The sequence below is a fragment of the Schistocerca cancellata genome, chromosome 5, assembly GCF_023864275.1.
Source record: "Schistocerca cancellata isolate TAMUIC-IGC-003103 chromosome 5, iqSchCanc2.1, whole genome shotgun sequence".
Classification (NCBI taxonomy): Eukaryota; Metazoa; Arthropoda; class Insecta; order Orthoptera; family Acrididae; genus Schistocerca; species Schistocerca cancellata.
Window position 1 is genome coordinate 268,557,419 of NC_064630.1, and position 13,474 is coordinate 268,570,892.

Consider the following 13,474-nt stretch of genomic DNA (forward strand, 5'->3'; position numbering starts at 1 on the left):
TTTGAAGAGCACCAGGATGAGTTAAGGTACTCCCCTGGCTACCAGACTCCCCGGATTTAAACCCAATCGAGGATCTGTGGGACCACCACGAGTGGGCTGATTGCGCCGTGGATCCTCAACCGAGAATGTTAGCGCAGATGATCACAGTACTGAAGTCGGCATGGCTCGACATCCCTGTCGGCACCTTCGAAAATCTAACCGACTCTCTTCCTGAACGTCTCGCGCTGAAAAAGATGGTTATTTACACTTTTGACTAGCGGTCACATTAATGTGACTGAATAGTGTCGAGGGCTAGAGCTGCAGTAATTATTTTTCCTGCTGAGCTACTGAACAATGAAGTAGAACAATTGACTTACCTGAGAGAAGTCTATGAATATTCGAGCTATAAAATTTGAGCATTGTTATCTTTTACTGAAAAATTCTGTTAAATGTTATAAAGGAAAAAGTAACAATTAAGAGCAGAAAATATTTTGGAGATCAAAGAAACGCAAAGGAATTAAAAAAGCAATATTGGCACTAAGCACAATTTTAGAAAGAATCGAGACTGACAGAAAAATTTCCCAACGTGTATTGACCTTGAGAAGGCATGCGACGAAGAAGACTGGAATGCTCTATCTTGAGAACCGAACAAAACTAGAAAACAAAACCAAATTGAACGAAAATAATTACGACCGATAAAAAGAACAACGAGTGTTGAACCCTTGATCAATGGGTGGCACTGAAATGCCATTCTACAACGCTGCCGATTCAGCTGCGCTTCCCGGATTAAAAAAACTGCATAACTTTAGTAAATACAGTCCCTCGTAAAGGTTCAGAGCTGATTTTTCTTCTGTAAACTTGTGAAGAACATTAACAACAACCTGATTCACGTCACTTTTTAATGCTGTGTACGGGGCAGGAATCAGCGTCGGTCATTGTCACACTACGTATTAACAGCGGAACAATCAGTGCCCAACAGTATACAGACTGCGACAGTACATGACTTTTGAAATAAAATTACATAGCTGAAATATGATTAAGAAAAACGTAGATGACTGTTAATACATTAGAATACGTTGAAGTTTCATTTACAGTACCATAGTAATAAGATACCTAATACGCAAGTAGGACCTACTTCCAAAGCGTAACAACACCAACGTACGTGTGCTACGACTACTGACCAATCAATGCGTTTGCGTTTGTTTACATCAGGTTTGTTCTTATGATAAACAATGTATGGTACAGCTGTCTTCACGCTTATTTAAACTTCGTTCACGTTTTGCTAGGGTTTGGTTTCGTTGGAATCTACTCTGCAGCTTTCTCCACTCTCGTAGTCCACTACTGGCCATTAAAATTGCTACACCATGAAGATGTCGTGCTACAGACGCGAAATTTAACCGACAGGAAGAAGATGCTGTGATATGCAAATGATTAGCTTTCCAGAGCATTCACACAAGGTTGGCGCCGGTGGCGACACCTACAACGTGGTAACATGAGGGAAGTTTCCAATACACAAACAGCAGTTGACCGGCGTTGCCTGGTGAAACGTTGTTGTGATGCCTCGAGTAAGGAGAAGAAATGCATACCATCACGTTTCCGACTTTGATAAACGTCGGATTGTAGCCTATCGCGATTGCGGTGTATCGCATCGCGACATTACTGCTCTCGTTGGTCGAGATCCAATGACTGTTGACAGAATAGGGAATCGATGGGCTCAGGAGGGTAATACGGAACGCCGTGCTGGATCCCAACGGCCTCGTATCACTAGCAATCGAGATGACAGGCATCTTATCCCCGTGGCTGTTACGGATCGTGCAGCCACGTCTCGATCCCTGAATCAGCAGATGGGGACGTTTGCAAGACAACAACCATCTGCACGAACAGTTCGACGACGTTTGCAGCAACACGGACTATCAGCTTAGAGACCATGGCTGCGGTTACCCTTGATGCTGCATCACAGACAGGAGCGCCTGCGATGGTGTACTCAACGACGAACCTGGGTGCACGAATGGCGAAATGTCATTTTTTCGGATGAATCCAGGTTCTGTTTACAGCATCATGATGGTCGCATCCGTGTTTGGCGACATCGCCGTGAACGCGCATTGGAAGCGTGTATTCGTCATCGCCATACTGGCGTATCACCCGGCGTGATGGTATTGGGTGCCATTGGTTTCACGTCTCGGTCACCTCTTGTTCGCATTGACGGCACTTTGAACAGTGGACGTTACATTTCAGATGTGTTACGACCCGTGGCTCTGTTCTTCATTCAATCCCTATGAAAACCTACATTCCAGCAGGATAGTGCACGACCGCATGCTGCAGATCCTGTACGGGCCTTTCTGGATACAGAAAATGTTCGACTGCTGCCCTGTCCAGCACATTCTCCAGATCTCTCACCAACTGAAAACGTCTGTTCAATGGTGGCCGAGCAACTGGCTCGTCACAATACGCCAGTCGCTACTCTTGATGAACTGTGGTATCGTGTTGAAGCTGCATGGGCAGCTGTACCTGTACACGCCAACCAAGCTCTGTTTGACTTATTGCCAGGCGTATCAAGGCCGTTATTACGGCCAGAGGTGGTTGTTCCGGGTACTGATTTCTCAGGATCTATGCACTTGCGTGAAAATGTAATCACATGTCAGTTCTAGTATAATACCCGTTTATCATCTGCATTTCTTCTTGGTGTAGCAATTTTAATGGCCAGTGGTGTACCTTTCGCGTTGGGAACGTCACAAGGTTTATTGGAAAAAAGATTCGTGGAGGACACGACAACTAAACATTCTTTTGAGAATCTCTGAATACGAGTCGAATACTCACTACCATCACCACTCCAGTCAGTGTTCTGATAGTATTGGTAAGAAGCTTCGTAGTCGGGATCGACGCAGGATGTTTCGTCATCGAACCCCAAGTAGTTGGTGAGTCGCTCCAGCGCCGAGTCCCCGCTGGTGCTGCGCAGGGCCTCGCAGTACTGCTGCACAGTGCTCATTCCGGTTCTGTCGACCGCGTTGTACTGCACCAGCCCGGAGAAATTGTTGGCGGCGAAACTGATCAGCCCCGCCACATCGTACTCTTTGGACAGGTCCAGCGGTGAGCAGAGCCTGCGCAGAGTCAGTGGTCAACAGTTAACTCCTCCCTGTTGTACTCGAAACACTTACAGTAAGGTCCTCAATGTCCCCAAGCGCTTACGTATAGTAGTCAGAATAACTGTTACATATTATCGAAACTTTTATATTGAACGTTATGATCCAGGAATAAGTTAAGATATCAATACCTATATATGAAGGTAGTATCTGATCCCGAGACAACAGATACTATTGATGACCGTGTAGCTTTTCTAGAATGAAATGATACTTAAACCGACACTCCAGCTGCAAACAGGCGTTGATATACATAATTGGGGACATGTTGAAAATGTGTGCCCCAGCTGGGACTCGAACCCTGGATCTCCTGCTTAGATGGCAGACGCTCTATCCGTCTGAATCACCGAGGGCACAGAGGATAGTGCGCCCCTGCAGGGACTTATCCCTTGCACGCTCCCCCTGAGACCCACATTCCCAACATGTCCACACCACTACATTCGTAGTGCGCCTGACAGATGTTTGCCCATGTATGTATGTAGTTTGATGTATCTCAAAGCCTGTTTGCAGCTAGGGTGTCGATTTAATTATCACTTCATTCTAGAGACGCTGCACGGTCTTCAATAGTATTTTTTCTTTCGGACACAGATACTACCTTCATATATAGTTAAAATATGGCTACCCGGCCATTGACCTTCTTGTGGGAACGCACACACTGTGCCCCAACTCGTACAGGACTTGGTAGATTAATCTGTCACGAGTAATGAGTGTGATGGGCAAACATCTATCAGGCGCACTACGAATTTAGTGGTGTGGACATGTTTGGAATGTGGGTCTCAGGGGGAGCGTGCAAGGGATAAGTCCCTGCAGGCGCACTGTCCTCTGTGCCTTCGGTGGCTCAGATGGATAGCCGGCACGGTAGCTCAGCGTGTTCGGTCACAGGGCTGATTGCCTATGTAATAAAAAAAAATAAAAAAAAACCTAAGAAATCAACGATCAACTTTAATGGATGTCTTGTGACGTCTGCCTAGACCAAACGCAACGAACTATATCTAGCAAAAAGTAAATAAAGAAATGATGGATAGAGCGTCTGCCATGTAAGCAGGAGATCCCGGGTTCGAGCCCAGGTCGGGGCACACATTTTCAACGAGTCTCCAATGATGTATCTCAACGCCTGTTTGCAGCTAAGGTGCCGATTTAATTGTTGTTGTTGTGGTCTTCAGTCCTGAGACTGGTTTGATGCAGCTCTCCATGCTACTCTATCCTGTGCAAGCTTCTTCATATCCCAGTACCTACTGCAACCTACATCCTTCAGAATCTGCTTAGTGTATTCATCTCTTGGTCTCCCCCTACGATTTCTACCCTCCACGCTGCCCTCCAACACTAAATTGGTGATACCTTGATGCCTCAGAACATGTCCTACCAACCGATCCCTTCTTCTGGTCAAGTTGTGCCACAAACTTCTCTTCTCCCCAATCCTATTCAATACTTCCTCATTAGTTATGTGATGTACCCATCTAATATTCAGCATTCTTCTGTAGCACCACATTTCGAAAGCTTCTATTCTCTTCTTGTCCAAACTATTTACCGTCCATGTTTCACTTCCATACATGGCTACACTCCATACAAATACTTTCAGAAATGACTTCCTGACACTTAAATCTATACTCGATGTTAACAAATTTCTCTTCTTCAGAAACGCTTTCCTTGCCATTGCCAGTCTACATTTTATATCCTCTCTACTTCGACCATCATCAGTTATTTTGCTCCCCAAATCGCAAAACTCCTTTACTACTTTAAGTGTCTCATTTCCTAATCTAATTCCCTCAGCATCACCCGACTTAATTCGACTACATTCCATTATCCTCGTTTTGCTTTTGTTGATGTTCATCTTATATCCTCCCTTCAAGATACCATCCATTCCGTTCAAGTGCTCTTCCAAGTCCTTTGCTGTCTCTGACAGAATTACAATGTCATCGGCGAACCTCAAAGTTTTTATTTCTTCTCCATGGATTTTAATACCTACTCCGAATTTTTCTTTTGTTTCCTTTACTGCTTACTCAATATACAGATTGAATAACATCGGGGAGAGGCTACAACCCTGTCTTACTCCCTTCCCAACCGCTGCTTCCCTTTCATGTCCCTCGACTCTTATAACTGCCATCTGGTTTCTGTACAAATTGTAAACAGCCTTTCGCTTCCTGTATTTTACCCATGCCACCTTTAGAATTTGAAAGAGAGTATTCCAGTCAACATTGTCAAAAGCTTTCTCTAAGTCTACAAATGCTAGAAACGTAGGTTTGCCTTTCCTTAATCTTTCTTCTAAGATAAGTCGTAAGGTCAGTATTGCCTCACGTGTTCCAGTATTTCTACGAAATCCAAACTGATCTTCCCCGAGGTCGGCTTCTTCTAGTTTTTCCATTCGTCTGTAAAGAATTCGTGTTAGTATTTTGCAGCTGTGGCTTATTAAACTGATTGTTCGGTAATTTTCACATCTGTCAACACCTGCTTTCTTTGGGATTGGAATTATTATATTCTTCTTGAAGTCTGAGGGTATTTCACCTGTTTCATACATCTTGCTCACCAGATCGTAGAGTTTTGTCAGAACTGGCTCTCCCAAGGCCGTCAGTAGTTCCAATGGAATGTTGTCTACTCCGGGGGCCTTGTTTCGACTCAGGTCTTTCAGTGCTCTGTCAAACTCTTCACGCAGTATCGTATCTCCCATTTCATCTTCATCTACATCCTCTTCCATTTCCATAATATTGTCCTCAAGTACATTGCCCTTGTATAGACCCTCTATATACTCCTTCCACCTTTCTGCTTTCCCTTCTTTGCTTAGAACTGGGTTTCCATCTGAGCTCTTGATGTTCATACAAGTGGTTCTCTTATCTCCAAAGGTCTCTCCAATTTTCCTGTAGGCAGTATCTATCTTACCCCTAGTGAGATAAGCCTCTACATCCTTACATTTGTCCTCTAGCCATCCCTGCTTAGCCATTTTGCACTTCCTGTCGATCTCATTTTTGAGACGTTTGTATTCCTTTTTGCCTGCTTCATTTACTGCATTTTTATATTTTCTCCTTTCATCAACTAAATTCAATATTTCTTCTGTTACCCAAGGATTTCTACTAGCCCTCGTCTTTTTACCTACTTGATCCTCTGCTGCCTTCACTACTTCATCCCTCAAAGCTACCCATTCCTCTTCTACTGTATTTCTTTCCCCCATTCCTGTCAATTGTTCCCTTATGCTCTCCCTGAAACTCTATACAACCTCTGGTTCTTTCAGTTTATCCAGGTCCCATCTCCTTAAATTCCCACCTTTTTGCAGTTTCTTCAGTTTTAATCTACAGGTCATAACCAATAGATTGTGGTCAGAGTCCACATCTGCCCCTGGAAATGTCTTACAGTTTAAAACCTGGTTCCTAAATCTCTGACTTACCATTACATAATCTATCTGATACATTTTAGTATCTCCAGGGTTCTTCCATGTATAGAACCTTCTATCATGATTCTTAAACCAAGTGTTAGCTATGATTAAGTTGTGCTCTGTGCAAAATACTACCAGGCGGCTTCCTCTTTCATTTCTTAGCCCCAATCCATATTCACCTGCTACGTTTCCGTCTCTCCCTTTTCCAACACTCGAATTCCAGTCACCGATGACTATTAAATTTTCGTCTCCCTTCACTATCTGAATAATTTCTTTTATTTCATCATACATTTCTTCAATTTCTTCGTCATCTGCAGAGCTAGTTGGCATATAAACTTGTACTACTGTAGTAGGTGTGGGCTTCGTATCTATCTTGGCCACATTAATGCTATCACTATGCTGTTTGTAGTAGCTTACCCGCATTCCTATTTTCCTATTCATTATTAAACCTACTCCTGCATTACCCCTATTTGACTTTGTGTTTATAACCCTGTAGTCACCTGACCAGAAGTCTTGTTCCTCCTGCCACCGAACTTCACTAATTCCCACTATATCTAACTTTAACCTATCCATTTCCCTTTTTAAATTTTCTAACCTACCTGCCCGATTAAGGGATCTGACATTCCACGCTCCGATCCGTAGAACGCCAGTTTTCTTTCTCCTGATAATGACATCCTCTTGAGTAGTCCCCGCCCGGAGATCCGAATGGGGGACTATTTTACCTCCGGAATATTTTACCCAAGAGGATGCCATCATAATTTAATCATACAGTAAAGCTGCATGCCCTCGGGAAAAATTACGGCCGTAGTTTCCCCTTGCTTTCAGCCGTTCGCAGTACCAGCACAGCAAGGCCGTTTTGGTTATTGTTACAAGGCCAGATCAGTCAATCATCCAGACTGTTGCCCTTGCAACTACTGAAAAGGCTACTGCCCCTCTTCAGGAACCACACGTTGGTCTGGCCTCTCAACAGATACCCCTCCGTTGTGGTTGTACCTACGGTACGGCCATCTGTATCGCTGAGGCACGCAAGCCTCCCCACCAACGGCAAGGTCCATGGTTCATGGGGGGGGGGGGCGATTTAATTATCATTTAATAATACATAGGTTTGTTTCTACCAGAAACAGACGACGAAACTGCAGAGAGGAGGCAATATGTGCAGTCTGTGACAACCGTGTCATCTGCAAGCATCGCAATCCTTGTGCTATGGGTCTTTAAGAGAGTTGTGTCCCTTCAAGATGGGTCCGACAACAATAACATATGATCAGAGTTTCCGTATACTCTCTGTAAGGGATGCCGCAGAGAATGTCGCTTTGAGTCAAAGTAATGCCTCCAGAATCTGGAGCAAGTTTCTAGCGACAGGGTTAGCTGAGAATCGGAGCGACAATTACCGAGGAAGAAAAACAACAGGTGCGTATATCTGCATATAACAGCAGGCAGAAGCCATTAATACAATGCAACAAGTCTACGGCGGCAGTTCCAAACAGCAACAGGAGTGCAGGTGTCAACACGAACGATACGAAATAGGTTCCAAGAGCAGGGATTACGTGTCCGAAAACCTTTGAAAGCCCTTCCTCTAAATCGGTTTCGGAGAGAGGCTCGTGTCGCATGGGCACGAAACCACTCTTTGTGGATTAGGTAATAGTGGGGCACAACGTCACAGTCTCCACTCTGACAAAATTAATATTCGTATACGGACACGACGAGGGCAACGGTTACACCCTAACTCCCGTACACCACCGCTCTTATCAAGGCTGTTCAGTCATATTTTAGCGTGGAATCATGTATGGTCGCAGGACACTCCTTGTGCCACATGGGAGGATGACTGAAGTACTGGTACGACATATTTGTACGGACTGTGGCTAGATTTGGTGAATATATTGGGGCACGAATCACGGTGATGGACGACAATGCACGCCCTCGTCGTCATAATCTTGTGAACGCCTTCCTGCTGGAGCATAGAATCTTGCGTATGCAACGGCGTCTGTATTCTACAGACCTCAGCTGCATCGAGAATGTATGCGTCATGGTAAAACGAACGGTTTACAGTCGTCCTGTCCCACCAGAGACCTTACAGGGTCTCAAAGAGACTGCTATCGAGGAATGGGACAATATTCCACAGTGTTATCCCCACAAGGAATATACCTAACTCCAATTACGAGGAGGGCCAACTGGTTCATAGACAATGTCTCATGCAAGATGACAGTGAGATTAAACTTTAGCATTTGCAGCGTAATCTTCTGTAAGTTTTTTATGTTTGTTGTTGTTGTTGTTGTGGTTCTCAGTCCAAACACTGCTTTGATCCACCTCTCCACGCAACTCTATCCTGTGCAAGCTTCTTCATCTCCGAATAACTACTGCAAGTTACATCCTTCTGAAGATGCTTAGCGTATTCATCTCTTGGCCTTACTCTACAATTTTTGGCCTCCACGCTTCCCTCCAGTACTAAATTGGTGATCCCTCGATGTCTCAGAAAGTGCCCGACCAACCGATCTCCCCTTCTTGTCAAGTTGTGCCACAACTTCTCCCCAATTCCATTCAGTACCTCCTCATTAGCTATGCGATCTACCCATCTCATCTTGATCATTCTTCTGTACCACCACATTTCGAAAGCTGCTATTCTCTTCTTGTATAAAGTGTTCATCTTCCATGTTCCACTTCCATACATGGCTACACTCCATACAAATACTTTTAGAAATGACTCCCTGACATTTGAATCTATACTCGATGTTAACAAATTTCTCTTCGTCAGAAACGCTTTCCTTGACATAGCCAGTCTACAATTTATATCCTCTCTACTCCGACCATCGTCAGTTATTTGGATCCCCAAATAACAGAACTCATTTACTACATTTAGTGTCTCATTTCGTAATCTATTCTCTCAGCGTTACCTGATTTAATTCGGCTACAATCCATTATTCTCGGTTTGCTTTTGTTGATGTTCATCTTATATCCTCCTTTTCAAGACACAGTCCATTCCGTTCAGCTGCTCTCCCAGGCCCTTTGTTGTCTCTGACAGAATTACAATATCGTCGGCAAATCTCAAAGTTTTCATTTCTTCTCCATGGATTTTAATTCCTACTCCAAATTTTTCTTTTGTTTCCTTTACTGCTTGCTCAATATACATATTGGATAACATCTGGGTAGGTGACAACCCTGTCTCACTCCCTTCTCGACCACTGCTTGCCTTCCATGCCCCTCGACTCTTATGGTTGCCATCTGGTCTCCGTACAAATTGTAAATAGCCTTTTGCTCCCTGTATTTTAACCTTGTCACCTTCATGATCTGAAAGAGAGTTTTCCAGTCAACGTTCTGAAAAGATTTCCCTAGTCTACAAATTCTAGGAAGGTAGGTTTGCCTTTCCTTAACCTATCTTCTAATATATGTCGTAGAATCAGCGTTGCCTCACGTGCTCCAGTATTTCTACGAAATCCAAACTGATCTTCCCCGAGGTCGGCTTCTTCTAGTTTTTCCATTCGTCTGTAAAGAATTCGTGTTAGTATTTTGCAGCTGTGGCTTATTAAACTGATTGTTCGGTAATTTTCACATCTGTCAACACCTGCTTTCTTTGGGATTGGAATTATTATATTCTTCTAGAAGTCTGACGGTATTTCGCCTGTCTCATACATATTGCTCATCAGATGGAAGAGTTTTGTTATGACTGGCTCTCCTATCAGTAGTTCTAATGGAATCTTGTTTACTCCTGGGGCATTTTTTTTTTACTTATGTATCATATCTCCCATATCTCCCATTTCATCTTCATCTACATCCTCTTCCATTTCATAATATTGCCCTCACGAACGTCGCCCTTGTGTAAACCCACTATATACTCCTTCCATCTTCCTGCTTTCCCTCCTTTGCTTAGGACTGGTTTCCCATCTGAGATCTTAATATTCATACAGGTGGTTCTCTTTTCTCCAAAGGTCTCCTTAATATTTTGTCCCCTAGCCATCACTGCTTCGCAGTTTTGTACTTCCTGTCGGTCTCATTTTTGAGACATTTTTATTCCTTTTCGCCTGCTTCATTTACTGCATTTTTATACTTTCTCCTTTCATCAATTAAATTCAATATCTCTTCTTTTACCGAACGATTTCTTTTTACCTACTTGATCCTCTGCTGCCTTGACTGTTTCATCTCTCAAAACTACTCATTCTTCTTCTGCTGTATTTCTTTCCCCAGTATTTGTCAATTGTTCCCTAATAGTCTCTCTGAAAGTCTCTATAACCTCTTATTCTTTCAGTTTATCCAGGTCCCATCTCCTTAAATTCCTTCTTTATTGCAGTTTATTCAGTTTCTATCTACACTTCATAACCATTAAACTGTGGCCAGAGTTCACTTATGCCCCTGGAAATGTCTTACAACTTAAAACCTGGTTCCAAAATCTCTGTCCTACCATTACATAATGTATCTGAAACCCGCTAGTGTCTCCAGGCGTCTTCCATGTATACAGCCTTCTTCTATGATCCTTAAATCAAGTGTTAGCTATGATCAAGTTACTCTGTGTGCAAAATTCTACCAGGCGGCTTCCCCTTTCGTTCCTTACCCGCAGTCCATATTCACCTACTACTATTCCTTCTCCTCCTTTTCCTACAATCGCATTCCAGTCCCCCATGACCACTAAATTTTCGTCTCTCTTCACTCAAGCCCCCCCCCCACTCCCCACCCCCACCTCCCACCAACGCCAAGATGCGTGATTCATAGCGGGTTCTATGTTTGTCGGTTGGAATTGTGTTTATCTTCTCCGTTTTTGTTTTCATATTACTATATCTGACAGAACAAAACCGTTTTTGTGTCCTATTATGTCCGGCAGTGACAATAAAACAGTACGGAACATCTGTTTTGACCCCTGTAAGATTTGACACAACTCTCCACACTATCTTAAGTAAGACTTTTAATTTTTGAATAACTGCAGCACCCTACATCCATTATAAACATGCAACATACTAGGACTTATCTGTGGTAAATGTGTGGAATGTCGTTAGTGGTTTGGACCAGTGGATTTTCCGAAAAGAAGGAAAGTAACTGAACAGTTACCTACTGGCGGAGTTCGAGTCCTCCCTCTGGCATGGGTGTATGTGTTTGTCCTTAGGATAATTTAGGTTAAGTAGTGTGTAAGCTTAGGGGATGATGACCTTAGCAGTTAAGTCCCATGAGATTTCACACACATTTGAACATTTACCTGCTGGCAGGTTCTAGGATTGGTGTGATGCCAATGGCTGAGAGAGGTGTGTTTGCCGAATGAACGGCGAGTTGTTGACTCTTAGTCAAATATTTTTAACATGATTCAGTGTTAGACGAAGGTGTAGTTACGACTTGACCGTAACAGCTACACGAAGTCTGAGAATTTTTTCCGAAGTGGCGACCGCCAACAGAGTAAATCAGATTTGGAGCCGCAAATGAATGACTATTTCAGCGTAAGAACTTCCAAACGTCCGTCATTTAGAAGCTGTGCCCACCTGTGACTGTTCTACCTAAATTTTATTATAGACGCTGAAAGATAGGGGATTCTTTATTAACGTTATGCATCCTCTTTTTGCGAAGTACTTTGACAATAGTATGTTTACGTCCGTGTCATTATAAAGAGATTCCTTTTAGTCATGTTTGCCATAATTGTCTTTTCTTCATAGTTTTGTACCTCTAGATTAGTTATTCGAACTACTAATTTCTTTTCATAGCAGGACCCCTTTGGGTGTCATCCGTGGCACTCTTGCGGCACAGCGGTGCATCGACGAAGTTCTATGCGCCGTTTTCTTGTCCTTCCTGGGCTTACATTTCAACAAGATAATGCCTGCCCACACACGGCGAGACTTTCTGTTGCTTGTCTTCGTACTTGCCGATCTCTACCAGCAAAATCGCCGGATTTCTCCCGAACTGAGAACGTTTGGAGCATTAGGGACGGCACCTTCCAACCTACTCAGGATTTTGACGATCTAAAGCGCCAATCGGGCAGAATTTGGTACGGTATCCCTCTGCAGAACACCCAATAACTCTCTCTCACTCAATGTCAAGCCGAATAGTGTGTGTGTTGGAAGGTTATGGGTGCTCAACTGCTCTAGCCGATTAACTGCTTGCATAATGTCAGTAGTTGACCAATCGGTTATTGACTTGATCAATCTGTAAAACTCCTTCTCTTGAATAAATCATCCAAATTTTCCGAAATTTTAATATTTTTTTTTGCCTGTACATGTACGTTACATCTACCGATGTCGTCGGATTCGGATAGTTCCTTCGTAGTGCGTCTTTCAAACTTCAACATTCTTATTCTACCAGAAGTAACGTATCTGTACCCCAATATGAAAATCTTAAAATAGACTTTTGAAACATGGATAACGACAGTTTGTCTACAGAGCCATCGTAAGCTGCTAAAATTGTCTCTGGTGTTAGTCACGAGCAACAAGTAATCAAATACTACCACTCGCTGAAGAGGTCAGTGGAATCAGCAGCCCCAACCCCTAGAGTGTCCAACTCACCCGAACATCTCGTTGATGGTGGAGACTCCGGCGTCACTCTGCAGCAGCTCCTCAAACTCCTGTGTGGCTTCGGCCACAGCAGAGACACACTCTGGGTCAAACGTTTGCATGCTCTCGGCCACCACTTCCAGGTACTCTGCAACGGAAGACACGCCACGTCAATCACCTGAATGCATTCGTTCTATAGCGTTCGGTTCACAGCTGCCTTCACTCCAACACATAATAGTTTCCACTTACTTTGTGAATGGCTTTACAACTAATGCTTCATTGATTTTTGTCATCACTGTATAGCAACGAACGATCAAAATTCTACATTGGAAAGTAAACACGATTTTGTACATTCTTTTAGAAAAGAGAAATATTGTGTTGGTAGAGTGAAACAACAGCGCTAATTCTAATTTTTTTTGAAGAGGTCTCTTCGGGATATTCTGGACCTAACACTAGATTTAATTATTATAACATACTTACGTTGCTCTAAATAATGTCACTGCAAGTTTTTTTCATCAAACAGTGATCTAGTAAATGGA

General features: G+C 43.3%; 1 protein-coding gene across 1 annotated transcript in view; it reads right to left on the minus strand.

Moving 5' to 3' along the window:
- The window catches only part of LOC126188247 (putative serine protease K12H4.7), a 78,301-nt gene that overhangs the window by 12,695 nt on the left and 52,132 nt on the right, over nucleotides 1-13,474 (minus strand). The window contains exons 5-6 of the mRNA XM_049929806.1: nucleotides 12,948-13,083; nucleotides 2,797-3,077 (exon numbers count right to left, since the gene is read on the minus strand). Of these exons, the coding sequence (XP_049785763.1) occupies nucleotides 2,797-3,077; nucleotides 12,948-13,083 (417 nt within the window). The remainder of the gene's footprint in view (nucleotides 1-2,796; nucleotides 3,078-12,947; nucleotides 13,084-13,474) is intronic.